Here is an 18506-nt window from a genome sequence, read left to right on the forward strand (position 1 = left end):
TTTTTTCTCCAGTTCTGGCCTTCCACAAACAGAACATGCACTACCTCACTAATATAACCAACTAGAAAAAAGGTCACATTTCATTTTTTTCCCCACACCTTGTATATTATTCAGTTTATGGACAAAGGACAAAGTTATTCCGTAAATAAATAAATAAATAAATAAATTTGCTAACCAGAAATTCTATCAATGTTTACCCTGAAAAACAAAATACAAACTTTTACTCAGTTATTTTGAAAAATTGAGCTATTTTCATAAAATACGAGCATCACCTGGGAAGCATAAAATCTTTCTGATCAATTAAATTAAAATAAATCTGACATTAAGTGACATATGGGTGTGGGGTAATCTGCATTTTGATCAGTTGCAGAATGATGGAAAGGTTAACTGTAGGGTTAATTCCAAACAGGACATCTGGGCAATACATTTGAATCTTTAGGTCTGCATCTAGAACTTGCGTAGACTTCATGTGGCTCATCTGATGCACCCACAATAAAGTGCACATTTAGAAAGCTGCATCACAATTCATAAATAAGGGACCTCAACATTAAATTATTAGAAACAATTCGCACCCACATAGCAACCAAGTGATATTTAGATACCTACAGTGGTAAATATCAACTATACAAAAGAGGAATAATTTCTGTAGGACACAGATAAAATGCAAAAAACTCTCAGGAGTAATGCAATGGAGTAAAGATCAGCAAAACAACATCAAAAATCATTTTGTCTTGGTAAACATAAAGAAACCAAGCACTGACACACTTGAAAGGATGTTTCCAGAGCTGTGTTCTCTATTTCCTGTAGCAGAGCAGTGACAGCCTGAGCACAAATGAACTACCACACTGGGTGTTGAGCAGAAACTTTTCTGTTCGCTTTCTTTTAGTGAAAACAGAAACTAGTTAAAGAAAGACTTATGATGGCTGCCCTCTCCAGCCACAGGCATGGACAAACCCCTTTAAGAAAAGAGGAAGCCTTAGAAGGCAGAAGCTCTGTAATAACAAACATGGCTCATTTTAACAGACCTTTCCCTCTACAAGATTCACAGGGCATTTCAGCCATCCTATTTCATAATTTCACATGGCATAAACAATCTTACCTCAGCTCCTAAAGTGTGCCTGCACAGAACCACTGCAGAAAACTGTCAGGCAATAAACTAAACTTCAAGCTACAGATTCATATTGCAATCTCTATTCAAACAAAACTTGCACTGCTGTCACCATAATGGGTTTTTTTCACAAAAAAACTTTCTAGCAGGATATAATTAATCCGAACATTTTCACAGAACATTCTTGAATCAGTACATTATTAAATTGACAAGCTTATTTAGAATGTTAAATTCTTTTATTCTTATAGTATTTCATTTGTTTGGAGATTTTGCTTCAACTTTAGTGTTACTTTGAGTTAAGAATGCAATCTCTTCCTCAGTAATTTTTGTTAACAGAATGATAGTTCAATTTAAAGTGGTTGAAATATTTCACTTAAAATAATTACCAAACTTTAGTAACAGTATATTTTCAATGACTCCTGCAATTTTCCATTAAGTTTATTCAACCAAATTGACTAGGAGATTATTTCTTTCTTTCTATGGAGTCACATAAAACTCCTTTAAAACGCCATGAGTAGAATAATTAATAAATTTTAATAAGGGAATGCATTGTACTAGGAAAAGATCAGTATAGCACATTGTTGCCCACTGCATCCCAGCTCTTCATTGTTTTGTTACTTTCATTCCTTACCTCTTTGTTGGCTCTGTCTGCTTGAACTAATGTTCCATTCAGACATGGCTCTACATAGTGGAGTTCTTCATTATACTACAGAGGGAAATACAAAGTATGATGAAAAATTTAATTAAAAGCTTGGAAGATACAAGTCAATTTAATGACTTAGAACTACAGTGAATGAAATAGGCACAGAACACAAGAACAAAAGGATTTTGTTCGTTTTTAAAAACTGGCCGTGGTGTTTCTTTTCCTTTTACGTGATTCTTAATTTTTCAGAGGCTTATACTTCTAAAGGAGCATTGAATGGATGCCAAAACTCAGGAGGACTTAAGGGTACTATATACCACTAGCTGGCAAAAATATCCCTCAAACTGAAATCTGGATAATATTAAGAGATCATTTTTGATACATCACAAGATAAACTCACAGTTCTTTTCTACATATAAGAAAAGTCCTGAAAAATATTTGTGGCACTGTCTAACATATTAAAAGGTTCACACTGGAAACAACTACACCAAAAGAATCTGTAAATTGAATCAATCCCATAAATGACTGACAATTTTCAAAATTTCAGCCAAGCAGAGTGGCTTACTATACAGAAAGTAATGAATGTGACAGATCTTGAAGGAATTATCTGGTTTTCTCACAAGGTGTAGATAGTTATATAGCCTAGTCCTACATTCAGAAGCATCCTAAGCATTAAAATAAAAATGAACTCTCATCTGCAGGTGGTAGAACTCGAAATGGATGATTGATTGAAATTTGAAAATTGGACTTGTTTCAATCATTTAAACCTTTCAACACAGGTCAAATGAATAAAGCAGTACCTTCAACAAATAGTTCTCTAGATAGAGCCTTAACTGAACTCCTTCACCTGCTAATTTGATCTCCTTTAGAAGTAGGCAACTTAATAAATTATTACAGATCAAACTGTAAGGGCTTTACATCTAGGCTTTAGGTGGTTTCATCTTTTCATAAAGGATTAAGTGAACCAGCACATCCACAGTAAACAACACAAAAACAATCAGGAAAAACATTTCACTAGATTAATGTGTTTACTCCCTTCTTCCTCCACCTCAGTGGGAATACAGCAAGCCCTCCCTGAACGGCTCAGAAGAAAATGCGGTGCAGACAGGGGTCTCTGTCACTGTGAATTCTCACTGTCTCTCTCTGCCTGTGGCTCCAAATTTGCTCTGCTCCCTTCAGTTCAGCACCACTGCTCTCTCTACACCACAGAGCCCTGCAACCCGACCCACTCTGGACACTGTGGTCACCCTCCATTGCAGCCCTGCACTGCTCACCACGTTCATCAGCACATAATGACTCTTGCACAGGGAAGTGTTTCACCTGAACTGCCTGAAGGCACTGTGCCAGACTCAGTCCTCACTATAAGGAATACAAACCCACAGTACCTTCCTGTTGCTGGATATTCAGGTGACTTAAATCAGCATAGGAACTGGTTACATAGAAACAAGCAAAAAATACTTTAAAGACGTATCAACATAATTTCTGCAGCAGGTTTGCATGCTTCCCTGATTGTTTTATTGCCATCAATGTTATTTCAATGTATGAGAGTGCATGGGCTTTTCCCATGCTCCATAGGTAATACAAAGTACAAGGCAAAGGCTTCTAGAAGTTTAGAATCACTGAGAGTGTCCTGTGTGCCTCTCAGCCTCGTAACAGTTTATTGATCTGAGAAATGATGTGCTTTCCCCAGTAGTTTCTCTCTTCAAACCACTTTCCAATCTATCTCCTGAGAGTCATTGCGAAATAATAATTCCAAATCTACACAGCATCTCTTATTATAGTCCGAAGTCAAGACCATACAACATTCTATTTTTAAAAATAAAATAGTGAAAATCTGTGACAGACTCTGGTACACCAGCCCCTATTCCGAAGCTTTTTTTCTGGTCATATACAGGTTTTTCATAATATGTTCTTTAATCAAGATATTTTTCAGCTAAGCATGTTCTTAGTTTTATCTCTGTATCTGTCATTGGAAACTACAAGAGAATACATTTATATCATACCAGGCATAGTGTCTGCAGCTGGACAACATGTAATAAAATGCTAAAGGCTCAAACACTTGCATGCAAGTAAACTCAATGTTTGCTAATGTTGTAGTAACACCACTTTTTTTTTTTTGTTTTTGAGTTCTATAACTACCAGCAAATAAATTAAACAACTTCCTACTCTATCAGGCCTTGCATCTAAATAGTTGCAATTTCTGTCCACTGGATTTCTATAAGATTTAACTACTAGTTTGAACAACTCATGCCATCAGGCTATTCAGAGACTGCAGCTGCACCACAGCTCAGAGGATTCCCAGTAGTTTCCCACTAAGCCTTCAGTGTCCTCAGTTGTGCAGGATAAAGGATGCTCATGTGTTCACAGAGGATGTGCTTCAAGTCCCTTCAGAGCCCCCTTTCATAGAAGGAACCTGCTTCAGAAAAGGGTAATTTAAAATTTTCATTGGCACACAGAGAACACAATAACCTAGAAAATGTAGACATTGATCCTTCTGAAACCCAGGAAGATTGTGTCACTATTTCCAGCTGTGGCATCTCATTCACCTTGAGATTACTACTACCAAAAAATAACTTAAGCAATGTAGTGTTCATGGCAGAAGTAGCTGAATGGTGTCAACATTCAGGAAAAGGTATATTTTATGTAATGGTGTTCTAAGATAACAAGCATAACTTGGAAGTGTTCTGTGTTGTGCATCTGAACAGATACAAATGAAAGCACAGTAAGAAAAATCTTTACATAAAAATGTGTAGAAGCTTCTCATGGTTTCAATTCTTGCAAGGGTGCATTTTAATGACCTATTTTAATTTTTATCTCTCTACTAATTGGAAACACTATCTAATTTTTTTAAAAATCTCAAATATAAGGAGATGGTAAAAAAATCACTGGATAGAATTATTTCAGTTCCTAATGAATTTACTTAATGAAGTCCTCAAAAACTTGCATTCTGATGTAACATGTGAAAACATTCAAGCAGTGTTTTCTCCTTAAACTTGAATATCCACTTGATGAGATCCTTAGCAGAATTTTAATTTTCTAGCAAAACACCTAATTTGTGCTTTATAGCTTATATTTGATTTCTTTGCCCTTGTCATAGAGTGTTTTACAGTGGTACTGATGATGGCTTCTTTTAACTGTGCCAAAACTTTAAAGTGCAAGAAGTGCAGAAATTCTCCCTTCCTCCACCTCCCCACTACCTCATCAGTAATTTGGACTTAGTCCTGCATTTCTTCTGACATTTAAAATTTTGTATTTAGTGAAATAACTCCCTGTTCTGATTAACCACTGCTGACTTCACCAGGAATGCCCAGTATAGATGTCTTGTTAATTTACCTCAGTGAAAGCCTGCATTTGGCTTTTCAAGAGTTCTTGCATTATGCTGTTTTCTCACCTTTCCTAGTGTTACATGTCCCATTCCTCCGTAGCCTGGCGTGTGATGTGACATCTCTGCACATGACATCAGTGACAGCAGTAGCTGGGAGAGCTGATACCTGCACAATAGCTGGGAATAGCCTGTGTTTTGCTGAGGGGAGGGAGGTAAAAAATAATTGCCTTCCTTTCTGAGCTCCTCTTTGAAAACCCCTGTTTATTCTTGTAATTTAAACATGTTATTACACTGATATTTATTATTTTATTTATATAGTTACAGTTATCTGTCTTATTACTTCACATCATTTTGTCCCTCTTTTTATTTCTTTGCACAATAGGCATAAAAATGTAAGTGGGCTACAATGTGAACTAGGAGAAGCCATACAGTTATTTAGAGAGCTGCTGGCCTACATTCTGTAATAAGATACCATTCATATTCTGAAAATGAGATATATATGGTTTTAGAACACCTACACAAGTAGAATACATTTTCCTTAGCATTTTCCATACTTCTTCTTTGTCACATTTAAGCTGCCTAGCACAAGGTCCACAGAAATAAAATAAATTCCCATTTTGTTGTGCAACAATACACAGATAAAAGATTTCACATTATATTAAAGCATATTCAGATATCCAATTCAGCCCAGCCAATCCAGAAAAGGAAAAGGAACCAAATGAATTGGTTAATTGGTGTTTCCACAGTTTGCTGTGCCAAACAAGTGGCTCACAAGCACAGCCCACTGCTTGGAGACTTCATATGGAGGTTCATTTTGGCTGCCTCTCTTTGTCAGCCTGCTCACACATCAGTTCTACAGAATCTAATTATTGAGGAAAGCTGAAAAGTAAATTTATCCATGGTCTATTCTCTAGGAATTAAAAAAAAAAAAGGAGATTATTTATATTGGAAAATTCTACATATTAATACTGAGAGCTATACTACTGTGCTTTGAATTAAAAAATACTTTTATTCTAATTATTTTGCTAAAAGAGTATGTCTAAAGCACTAAAATTAACATTCTTGGCTCAGTTAATATTTTGCTAATTCAGTGTAGAGTTTGTATAAAAGCATTTTAAAAATTTCAGTATTTGACAAAATTAGTACTCGTTTTATGATAATATTGTTAATTTAATGCTTGACTTGGAATTATACTTCAAAGTGAAATATGTCTTTTCTCTTGTTGTTGCAGATATTTTAGTTCATGCACCAGTGAACTGACCTTAAATTTTAGCACAGGCAGCACAAAATCACTCTTGTATTTCAATAATTTTTTTTTGCAATTCAATCATCTAGTCCAGCAATTTCAGATGGATATTGCAACAACCTACCCATGAAAGCTAAAATGATCTTTAACATTATCCTTTTATGTTTATTCTCTGGAAAGACCTGCAGTGAATTCTACTTTCTACATATATGCATTTATATCTACATATATAGAGAGAGAGAGATATGCAGAAATACATACAAGTGTTCATTCTGCTAATCCCTGTGCATAATAAAGCCATCCTGACAGTCACAGTTACTCAAGCTCAAAATTATGCTTCATCTAGTAAGTACACATTGTTTGTCCAGATTTCCCACATCGATAAAGCTCTTATTCCACCTCAAATTTTGGTCTGGGGAGAGAGGGAGGTACTTGGCCATTTGTCTGAGACTTCCAGATGCCGAGGAGCCCTCACAGAGCAACAATTTGTAGTGGCCTTCAGAGCAGTCAGTCTGGGCAAGGACCAGCCATGTGCTGTGTGAAGGTTCAGTCTCCCCATCTGGGCACAGCAGATGTTTTTGCAGACACTGCACAGCTGGACAGCTGTGCAGGCAGAGGCAATTTGCTCGTACAGAGGGGATTTCTGGGACTGACATATGTGTATCCTACCTTCAAATGAACTGCTGTCACATCAGCAGGCTGTGCCTGAATTACAAAGAGGAAGATACAATCTCACTCAAACAATTGCCTACAGATAGAAGCTGTATGGGATTTTCAGTACTTTCACACCCAGCAGTCTCTTGTGTGGGCCTTGTTGTCTCCTGTTTTGATCACTGAAACATCTCTGTTCTTGACAAATCTCATTTGCCCTGCTGGCACTTGGTCAAAGCAATGCTTTGGAAACAATTTCTGCAGATAACATCAATCACAGTGGCTGGCTTTACTGTGTCCCCTTGCTATGTCTTTCACACACACCTCATTTTGAAAGGAGCTCATGGTTCAGCCTACCTGTGCCATTCCTCAGTGCAAGGACCACTCCCTCCTCCGCAGGACAGGTCTCTCTTGCTAGTTTGTTCCATTTTCAAGCAAAGAAATTTTCTTGCTTGTTTACACTGTTATTTTTTTTGCCTTGTGGGACAGCAAGAGGAATCTGAGTCAGGGATTAGATTATATAGCAGGAAAAGGATTTTCACCCACCCAAAGGGTGGTTGAAGAGTAGAACACACTCCCCAGGTGAGTGGTCACAGCACCAAGCCTGACTCAAGGAATGTCTGGACAACGCTCTCAGGTGCATGGTGGGATCCTTGGAGTATCCTGTGCAGGGCCAGGAGTTGGGCTTGATGATGCTGATGGATCCCTTCTAGCTCAGCATATTCTATGGTTCCATGACTTAGGATAAAACTCTTCCTGCAGAGCCCCAAGGCAACAGGACAGTGCTTTACCCTTGCTGTCACTCCTGTCACGCTCTTCTTGTTCCCCCTACATTTCTGTGGTGCCTCTTTCAATGCAATGAATACCTTCAGGTTCATATTTGCACATCAACGTCCTAATGAAACTAAACAGCCGAGCTGGTGAGCAGAAAAACACAGCCCCTTTGCTATTTCTACTTATTTGAACAAACACACACATCCATCCTAAAAGAGGTTCTAGAGAGGAGAGAAGTTACAGAGGAAAAAATTACTTCAGACAAATGCTGTAATTAGCACAGGAATTAGGTTTCATTCTAAAAATTCAGGATTTCTGATACAGGAGGGCTGCAGTGTGGGAGAGGGCCACAAAGTGCCCGGTGCCCTCACAGCCAGCTCCCATCAGCAGCTGCTGAGACACTGCAAGGTGCCCAAACGCAGGCACAGCAGCCTGGGGGCTGTAGTGCCTGCAGAGAGCAGTCAGCAGCTGCAAACATCTGGAAACACAGCTGGGAAAAAGCCATGGTGAAAGGGGTGTGCTGCTGGACACCGGGGGCCGTGGGTGAGCTACACCAGGCTGAGGTGGGGACACCCCTGGGGGACTGTGGCCATGGGTGACCCAGCTGAAGGGGACAGCAAGGAGCAGGGAAGGCACAGCCAGGAGAGACAGCCAGAAGCTGCAGAGACAGAAGTGCTGCTGGAAAGCAACCCTTGGCTGCCTCGGGCACTCCTGCTCCTCACCCTGAGAGGGGAGAGACTGGGAGGGCACCAGAGGGGCTGGGACTGGCCCAGGGAGGTGCCGGGCACAATTTCAGCCTGGGAGACTGGGAGGAAAGGCTCAGGTGGGTGATTCTTTCCTTTCCTCAACACAGATTCAGTGATCAGAAGCTTGTGAAATTTGACGATAAGTTACGTAAAAAATTCCATGACTCCATGGTGTTTTACACACAACTCAGTTTGTTTTCAAATAAGCTTTAAATTGGAAAGGTGGTGATTAGCTTTTTCACATTTTTAAAAATAGTATTTGCACAGTATTTGCACTGTACTTCTTAGGCAAAATCATCAGTTTGGATTCAAGCTATGCATGTTTTTACTTTTTTGTTGTTGTTGTTAGAGACGAGCCTTTTGGTTTTCTCAAAGTAAAATTTTCACTTTAAAAACAACTTTTCTTTTTTCTTCCTACATAATTTCCAGCAACTGTTACAACTACTGATAAAGAGAGATTATGTACCAAAAAATGACTGGCATCTTAGTAATTACTCTAGTTGAAATATTCCTCCAACTTACAGAAGTCATTTAGATTACAGTTAATCACTTTTTTTTTAAGGACAGTAAATATTTTTTGGTAAACTATGTAATTATATCGTTATACAACATGGGTTTCTGCTAATTATGCAATTATCATGCAAAGAGATTAATATGAAAGAGCTGAACTACTTGCTATACGTTAAAAATACAGTATATGTATATATACTTCATACATATATACTTAATTTTACAATCTCAATGATTTACACTTGTGCCTCTGGGGTCATTTAATTTAGTACACAAAGGACACTTCCCTTGTAGCAAAAAAAAAAAAAAAATCTTCCTTATATTCAAGAAGTTGAAGACATTTACGCATTGGAGAAAACTATTTATAAAGCATTAGCAAGAGAATATCGGCAAAAGAAAATTTATGCAACAACTAATTCCTCCTCCCTTCCCTTCCCTGCAAATCATAGTTGTGATGTCAGTTTTGGATTTGTTGAAGTCATCCTTACCCACAAGATAAATCCCATTACTCTTAAGTATAGTAAAACCAGCCTCTTGTCATAGCATTAAAACTTGTACCTGTACCATGGAAAACTCACTACCATACACAGGGGGATCTGATTTCTCACTGTTAGTAAACAGCAGCCCCTCTACACAACTTACACACACTTACATTTCAGACCAGAACATGAAGTTCTGCTTTTGAGGAGTTATGTTGGCACTTTTATCATGCCGTGCAAGCCTTAGCGAAAGCTAAAATCTGAATCTATTAATTCTTACCTTTTACCCATTTTGCAATTTGCACAGTATTGCAGATGCTGAGGGGGAACAGTGGGGGGAAGACAGACACACCCCAAAGTTAAGATAACATAGAAAGTTCAAGCAAACTGAAAAAATAAAAACAAAAAAAAAAAACCAAACAAAAATTTGATCTTTACAGCCCCAGACTGAAGACTACTTTAAATGGTTTCACATTGGAAGTCATAGACAAACATTCCAAAATCTCTGACACTTGAAGAATCTCCCACTGAAAAAACACAGTGTCTGTCCAGTGGGTTCAGATGTCATCTTATCCATCACTTGTCTGCAACATTTTTCAAGTGGTTTGAGTGAAGTAAAACATGACAGATAGCAAGAAATGATGGAAGAAAAAAAAAAAATCCTGAGACACTCACAGCAATTATATTGAAGAAGTCATCATCTCCAAGGGTATCCAAAATAGATGAAACTGTCTGTTTTGCAATAGTCAAGCGAAGCCCTTTCATACTGCCACTGACATCCACTAAAATTACCACATCTTTTGGAGAAGTTGCTGCCTGGATGTACCTGAGATGAAAGACAAAATTTCTTTTAAATACTGACTTTTTCATAATTTCAAATTTCTTAAACACTGGCAGTCATCAATTGCCTACCACTTTCTGTTTCTGCAGTCAAATGCAATGACTCCATTCTCATCAGGTTCCCATTTAATTCCTGTTTTAAAAAAAATAGAGAATAAAATATTAAATTACATTTTCACAGTACCTGTTCAAAAGGTATCTCTGGTATTGCTGCTAAGTAGCAGTTAATTGAGTTTCATACTTTAATCTAACAGGCAGTGCCATTATAACATAGGAAACACTGGGGGGGAGAAAAGTTCCTAAAATAGGGCAATCAAATTTTTTTTTTTTCCCCTTACTCCTTTTTAGTCTATTGTAAGATGAAACCTCTTCAGGACTGCTATGTTCATTGCACTATTTTCACAAAATTCTTGCCATTCCTGCTCTTTGGTGCTAGCAAGTTTTATCACATCTTGCCAATTCCTTTGCAGACCTTGAGCATTCCTACCCATGGCTGACTCCAGCAGCTCCCATTACACTGCCTGCTCCACTCACAGGTCATACACTGAATTTTCACTCACAGCATTATGAAGTGGTAGTATCTCCTGGTTGCAGGTCGGAAGAAATAGGATAAAAATATCTCCGAGGAAAAGAAAATGACAGGAGAATTCTTCCTGCTTTTTACACTCATTTTCTAGCACAAAACAAGAAACAGCCTTGAAAATAAGGACTAATATTTGAAATATCATGGAACTTGGGAACTGAAATATAATCTAAAACACAGATGTAGTAGCCATTACTCTCAGCCACTCTTAGACATACAGGCTTATAGTGATCTTGCTTAAACTCAAGACTCAGAGAAACATGAGCCAAAGGAACAACATCCATAATGAGCCTGATTCAAAGCTACAGAAGCTGAGAATCAGTTTAACTTCAGAATTTATCATAATGTGATCAATTTTGTATAGGATTAAACATAAAAGTTAATAGGCAACAATATAGGTTTTAACCTATTTCTATAGAAATAATGCAAGTGAATGTGATTGCATTTTATTAAAACTGGTGTGAAAATAAACTTTCAACAAGTTTTTTTAATCTTTAAATGTAAATCTTCCAGGTTAAGTGGAAATTTTAAAACAGAACAACAAATAATGATGAAGTCTTACTCTATGCATTGATAGAACACATAATTTAAGCTTAGTACAATATGAAGGCTTTCATCCTTTTGCCCTCCTTCCTCACAGCCTGTTTAGAATTTATTTTTTACATGTGTGTATATGCCTATCTGAATAGAATTTTTATGAGTACATGAATTATCATTAGAGTTTCACCTCCAAATAGAAATCGGTAGAAAAACCTCAAAAGTTTCAAAATGTTGATTAGAAATCTCTCTGAGAACTAGATGAAGTAAAATCAAACCTGCAATTATCTGTGGCAATAAGGATTTGTGACAATACTAAATGCAACCATAGCATTCCTTGTTGTATTTTAAGAACTTCTCTTCTTCCTACCTGGATATTGCCTGAAAAATCCTTTTGCACTTCCAAAGTACTGCCAGATGAGAGAAGGGTCACGATCGAAGTTATCCACAAACACCTTATTTAAAGATTCTGACCAATAAACTCCATTTACAATGGCTGGATCTGGGAAAAAAAATAATGAACACACACACATACACACAATGAAAAGTGCTTTAATCTAAGTAGAATCCCATTAATTATACCACCTTCATCTAATTCAATACCCAAAAATCTATTGACTGAAAACTGTTGCAAAACGGTTTTAATTTCCTTTGTCAAGTAAGTGATCCAAAATAAATAATTCACTTAAAGAAGAGAAGTATGGCTCAAATAGAGCAGACAAACCTGGTGCTACTTTTTAGATATGATAAAATTACTCTTTAGAGCATTTATCTTGAACCACCACTTCGCCTCTTTTGGAGAACATAAGTCAATTTAATTTAGATTATTTACTCCAAATGCATGGAATGTCTCATGGCAACACTTTAGTTTTTTAAACATTAAATTTGGTAATATTTGAAAGTAGTTCATGTTGGAACAGAAAGTGAAATACCTTTTATTTCTCACTTGAATTATGATATGCATAAAACGGCAACATCACATGACAAATACCACTAGTTGTTATTTGGAAAACATTGAACTCACATTCCACAACAATTACCCAATTAGTTTTTATTTCCATAGAAAGAGAACTACAAAGCAAATCCTTGATGCTGAAACTATTCTGTGTAAGACATCCCCATCTATCAATCCCTAATGCTGCCCAAGTATTCTTTTAAGTTGCAGATTTGGTTCAACAGTGGGAAATGAGAAATCAATGAACACGTCTTAGAAAGTTACTGGATTTTAAACCATGAATTTTGAAAGGTGAGAAACAATTAAGATACAGGATATTCCCAGCTCAATCTTATGTGAAGTCAGAATAGAAAGGAGAAAACAGAACTGAAATCACAGATGTATTATTTAATTTGAAAGAGTGTGCATACATGAATACACAGTAACGTTTGCTCAAGCATTTGAAATAAAGCAGCCATTAGTTTGCAAAATAATGTCTCTGTACTGATTTCAGAAGACTGTTTCAAATGTGATTTTAATGGAGTGGAAAAAAGGCAAATTGTTATCTTCCCCTGCATTCATCAAGAAAAAAAAGAAAAAAAAAAAAAAAAAAAAAAAAAAAAAAAAGGAAACGTCTCAGCTACAGAACTTTGCATGTTGCTTTCAGCTAAATATTTAGGTTTATTTAGATGAAATACTGGAAAAGCAAGGTCAACAAAACAGATGTTGTTTTTAAAAACACATGGAGTGTACTTACTTGTTGGTCTAGAGGATGAAATATACACTTAAAATCTGCCACACCAGACACACATCAAACTGATGTCACTGGTCCAAGGGCACTACTTCAGTCCTGCCTAGCTGGCAAAACCATTTGTCCAGTTGTTTCTCAAACTGTAGTTACCCCAACAAGGAGCTGTGACCAAAACATCACAAATCAGCTCTCAAGACTGAGAACTAGCATTGGTTTGTAAAAATATGCTCCTATGTCAGCATTCCAAAATATCAGCCCATTGTTCAGCATTTAGACATCACCTGAGATGTGAAACGCTAAAATGAGAATTCTACTCCTCAGACCACAGGAACTTCCCAGTGCCAGTTCAAACACTGATATTCTGATTCTGCTCCATTTCAAATAGAGTATCCAAATCACTAAAAATTGCAGTGGCATTGTTGAGTCAGCATCATAATCCTGAGATAAGGCAATAAGTTTAATTGATCTTTGAAAAGAGCAACCATATTCAGAGGGCTGGGTTTGGGTTTTGTTCTTTTACCTTTCCTGGTATTGCTAGAAAACTCTGTTTAGAGGAAGAGAGAAGGCATCATTTCTCAAGGCTCTAGAGGGATACAGGCTCTTTATATGCCCTTCAGTCATCAGGATTAGTGAAAAGCCAAAACAAATCAAACAGAATAATTCTATATCAATTTGCATTTAAAATAACCTGCAGTGCTTCTTAGCAACTTATGTTTGGATGTCATTGCAAGACTGCCCACTGTACCTTAGTATTTTACAGTTTTATCAGTTCACTGGATGTCTCCCATCCTGGATTCCTAAAAATCCTAATTTCTAATGTCCTTTCCTAATGAATCTGAGCTCTAATGCCATTCATGAGCAGAACCCTCTGCCTCCCAACCCAATGACAATTTTCTTTGAATTCTATATGCATTACAGTTCCATACAGTCATGGCACAATTTTAGTCATTCACCTCTTAAGTCCTGAATTGAAGTCCTTCCAGTAGCATATAAAAATATATTTGCATATAAAAAAACAAATATAAATCACTTTTTAAAAATCATATTGAAATATCCATGGATATTTTGGATTACTTTTTTTAGACTGCCTGTGAAGAGTCATTTAACATGTTTATATATCCATACTACAGATTAGAGAACTCCAGGGAAATAAAACCAGGAAATTTTCCCTGAACAAGACTGGTGGAGTCTATATTCTGCATTAGGCTAACAACAGTAATCATCCAACTGCTGATCACTCTAAACACTAATCCAGTGACTCTGAAACTAATAGATTTATTTTTTTTAACTGGGAAGAGCATAAAGCAGGCATTTTAAATAAGAGGACACAATAAAAACGTGACCCGTGCTTACTGTGCTCCTTTCAAATCGAAAGCTGGTGACAATTCCCTGCCATCCCACACCCTGCATGTCTGTTACACTGGCTGTTCTTTTTACAATATATCGTTATGCTTTAGCCATCAACCACTTTAATAAAAGAAGCAAATAGGGCTACAATCAGTTTGATCCTTGCAATACAAGGAAAAGTGGAGTAGGGACAAATGTAGCCACAGTACAAAACAGGGAAATCCTGAGTCTCTGCTGGCTGCTGTACCTCCAGTCAGAAGGATTTCACACTGGAGCTCTTTGTTCTGAACTTTGTAATGCTGCTAACTGGGTGCATCTCTGTCCACATGCACCATCCCACATACAACTGCATTTCTGCCCATGTGTTCTCATTAAAATTTTACACTCTCATCATCTAATAACCTGTAGGTTCAACTTGTTCTGGGCAATTTCCAATTTTAGTAATTACACTAAACTGTTTAAATTCCCCCAGAACTTCATTTAGAAACAGTATTCTTAAGTTTTTCAATTACTGGTGAACATCATCTGCATCCCCCAGATAGTTAAATGGCAACAGTGATAAATTAATCTGTGTGAATACTCAGAAATTTGGTAAGGGATAAGAAAATTGTAAAGCTTAATATAAATGCAAAATCATTAATGCAATGTTATGGGGCTTAAAGATAATAAATGTAAATAGCTTCCACCACAGTTCTTGAAATATAATTTCTGCTTTTGCTTCCTGGCAGATAAAATATAATTAAAATATTTCCTTTCCCTTGTCTTTTAGATGAGCTGGTCTGCAATTATATGGGATTTTTCTTCACTGTTGTTTGTGTAGCTGTTACCTGTTTTTACCGACATTTATCATAAAACCACCCTCCAGGAAAATAGGTACAGTGACACGAAACTGAAATGAGATTGCCAAAGAACAGTACAAATGCATGTAGCAATTAAGTGGCTGTCACAGATCCTGCTGGCCCGAAAAGGACTGAAGTCTCAACAAAGGCAAGGAAGGTGCACAGGCTAAAAGATGTGCAACAGCCAAAGGCAATGACTTTTTTTTTTTAATGTTGACAGAATCCATAAAAGTATCTAGAGTATGCTAAGTCTATAGATAAAACTAATACCTACAACAACTCATTTTGCATTTCAATTGTTGCAGCATGTTTTACAGAAAATAAGAGAAACCACTGAGGAACTCAGTAACCATGAAGAAAGTATGGAATATTTCTTTTTCTTGCCATACTCTGCTTTACCATCAAGACAAGAAAAGTTAGTCTTTTCTTAGTCTTCATTCCCCCCCCCCCTTCTATTATTTTTGTGATATAATCATTACTTTCTACAGGAAAGCTGTCAAATATGCTGGCACTGGAAATGATCTTCCCCCTCCTGTAATATCTGCCAGCCTCGAGTGCAGCCCTAAACTGCAGAGCAGTTCTGTCACACCACGAAGCAATACAAGCACAGCCTACGGGCCCAAGCACTGGAAAAGGAATGCAAAATGCAGCACTCTCTCTGGCTCAGAGATAGCAACAATATCAGCTTAGTTTTTATGACACTGACAACATATTTAGTCTGGTGATATTTTAAAGAATAACAAAATCACATACTTTGCTGGGACATACACCAACAATCTAATAATTACACTACTCAACACTAATATGAATGCTTTTCAGGGTGGTCCAGCATATTCAAGAGCTGGGGCTGGATGCCAGTTTTGGCAACTGCTTTCACTTTTTTTCTCTCTTTTCCCCTCTCTCTGACTCCAGGGTAATGTGGATGCATCAGCTCACAGATCAAAGCATCTGGCCATCTGTAGACATAAAAGAAGGTGTTTGACCATTTTGCTTCATGTGCTGGGAACTGTTCACCAATGTCAGAAATCACATTCCCTCTTTGCAAGAATATGGGATGGTAAAGACTTCAAGTACGTGACTGTGTAAAGGCATAGCAGTAGGCATTTAGGGCCTTCATCTTCCAACATTTCCCTAATAACTTTACCCTTCTCCTTTGAAGTGGCAGCAGAAGAACTGGAGTATGGCCAGATGTGTTTATTTTTATGCTGAGTTTCATGAGTGTGTTTGGGTGATGCTTTGTATTGGTTTATGGTGTGGGGGGATAGTGTTCTTTTTTTGCTTGGGGGGGAGGGGGGTATGTAATTTTTTTTTAATTAATGAGATGGACTGAGATTCAACTTTAGCTTGTTTGAAAGCCAGAATTACAGCTGGAAACTCCTCACTAACAGCATTCTGTGATAGAGGTTAATTTCTGTCTCCTAAGGGCTTGCTTTCTCACGAATTACAGAAAATGTCCTCAAATCAGCAGAGATTTGAGCCCACTTCACCCATTTGGTAGTGGCCTGGCTGTACTTCACTTAACTTCTTAGATGTAAGCAAACAGTGTGGGGGCTGACCAGTGGGCAGGTTAGAGCAAAGCTCTGGAAACAGCATACAGGCACCATCTACAAAAACAGAATATTACCTTCTGTTTTAAATTAAAGGAGAAACTCAGAGCAGAAGTCAAGGGCATCCCAGGACGAAGTAGAAAGATGCTGCTTTAACAGAGCTGCTGTGCCAGGAGTTAGGAATATGGGGGGCAGTTAGACTGGTCTCTAACACGCTCCTAAGAGATGGGATTGCCCACCCAGCAATTGCTTGGATCTGAGAGCTAAAGTCAAAACCTGACAGATAAATTAATTCACGTTGCTGCAGATAGGATGTTTCTACGTTTTCAGTGAAACATACTCATATCCACACTTCTGCATGACACAAACTGAGGACTGTGAAAAATGAAAGGATAGCAAGAAAATACCACACCACGAAACTCTAAGATGCCACCCACAAAAAGAAAGGGTGAACAAGGAAAACCACTGATAGAAATGGTTTTCAAGTGGAAAAGAGAAAACAAATTCTGAGAATGCAGGAATTAAGCAAATTGAACAGAGGCCTTATATGCACTGCATTTTCATCACAGAAGCAAAATTAGTAATGTATACTGCAAAAGAAAAGGAGCCAGTTCTAACACATGGCAAGAAGAAATTTCTGCACAGTCCGATGGAAGAGTAATAATCAGCAGCCAAGAAATTTAAACCTCTGGCAAGTGGTGGACCAGGAAAAGTGTCACAACAAGCAACAGAGGAAGCCAGTGGAACACACTGCAAATCAGGGGAAAAGAAAGCACATGTGACTGCTGCTAAATCCGGCCACCCGTGCTGTAAAATATTTAATGCACAACATACCAAAAGGCACAATTTTATCAGAGCTACTGTCAAAGTGATGTATGACAAAAGCCAAGCACAAGCCTTGGAAATAAAAGCCATTCTTACAGAAATTTCTCAGGGACAGATCCATCCACCAGCCATTACAAAAGCCATTTGAAACACAAGACCATGCAAACCTGTTAACTAGCACTTCACAAAAAAATGTCCTAATCCTATTGCAGAGATATTCAGAGACACAGAGTTGCACAAGCAGGCTGACTTAACAGCACAGTGCAGCTGGGAGCAACAAACAATGCTTTGAAGGAGGTTCCAAAGTCATCCTGTGTTTATCAACACATCATGCTTCTTGCTTACTGCAAATGGTGGCATGAAAACCTTTATGGAGAAATGCTGCAGCAGGTAAAACGCTTCACAGTTGTACTGGACTATAATGAATTAAACCTCTACTGCTCCGTTCCTGGGAGCATCAACAGAGCATCAATGTGCAAGTATTGGATATAACAGCACACTTATCTGCTACCATGGCAAGTCACCATCTCTTCTCCTCTCAAATCAACAGGCCCTTACTTCTCTCTTCTGCTTTTATAATTCTTCTGTAGCACCTATTTGCACAAAAGACTGTTCGCACAATTTGAGTAAAATGGAAGTTTTACTCACACAAGATATGAAAATGTTCAGCTGGTTTGAAAGCCTCTGAAGATAGTATTAAAAACACTGAGCAGATGTACAAATGTATCTTGGGATGAGTACATTACAAAATCTGTTATGTATTCTTAAACACTATTTACTCCTTCAGGAATGTGCCAAATAAAAGCCGCAAGACACCTAAA

General features: G+C 37.6%; 1 protein-coding gene across 1 annotated transcript in view; it reads right to left on the reverse strand.

The window, feature by feature from the left end:
* Positions 1-18506, reverse strand: part of CACNA2D3 (calcium voltage-gated channel auxiliary subunit alpha2delta 3) — a 390722-nt gene that overhangs the window by 203740 nt on the left and 168476 nt on the right. Inside the window, exons 6-9 of the mRNA XM_062500613.1 lie at positions 11813-11944; positions 10395-10455; positions 10158-10308; positions 1740-1814 (exon numbers count right to left, since the gene is read on the reverse strand). Coding sequence (XP_062356597.1) covers positions 1740-1814; positions 10158-10308; positions 10395-10455; positions 11813-11944 — 419 coding nt within the window. The remainder of the gene's footprint in view (positions 1-1739; positions 1815-10157; positions 10309-10394; positions 10456-11812; positions 11945-18506) is intronic.

This window comes from Cinclus cinclus, chromosome 12 (assembly GCF_963662255.1).
Source record: "Cinclus cinclus chromosome 12, bCinCin1.1, whole genome shotgun sequence".
In the NCBI taxonomy this organism is placed as follows: Eukaryota; Metazoa; Chordata; class Aves; order Passeriformes; family Cinclidae; genus Cinclus; species Cinclus cinclus.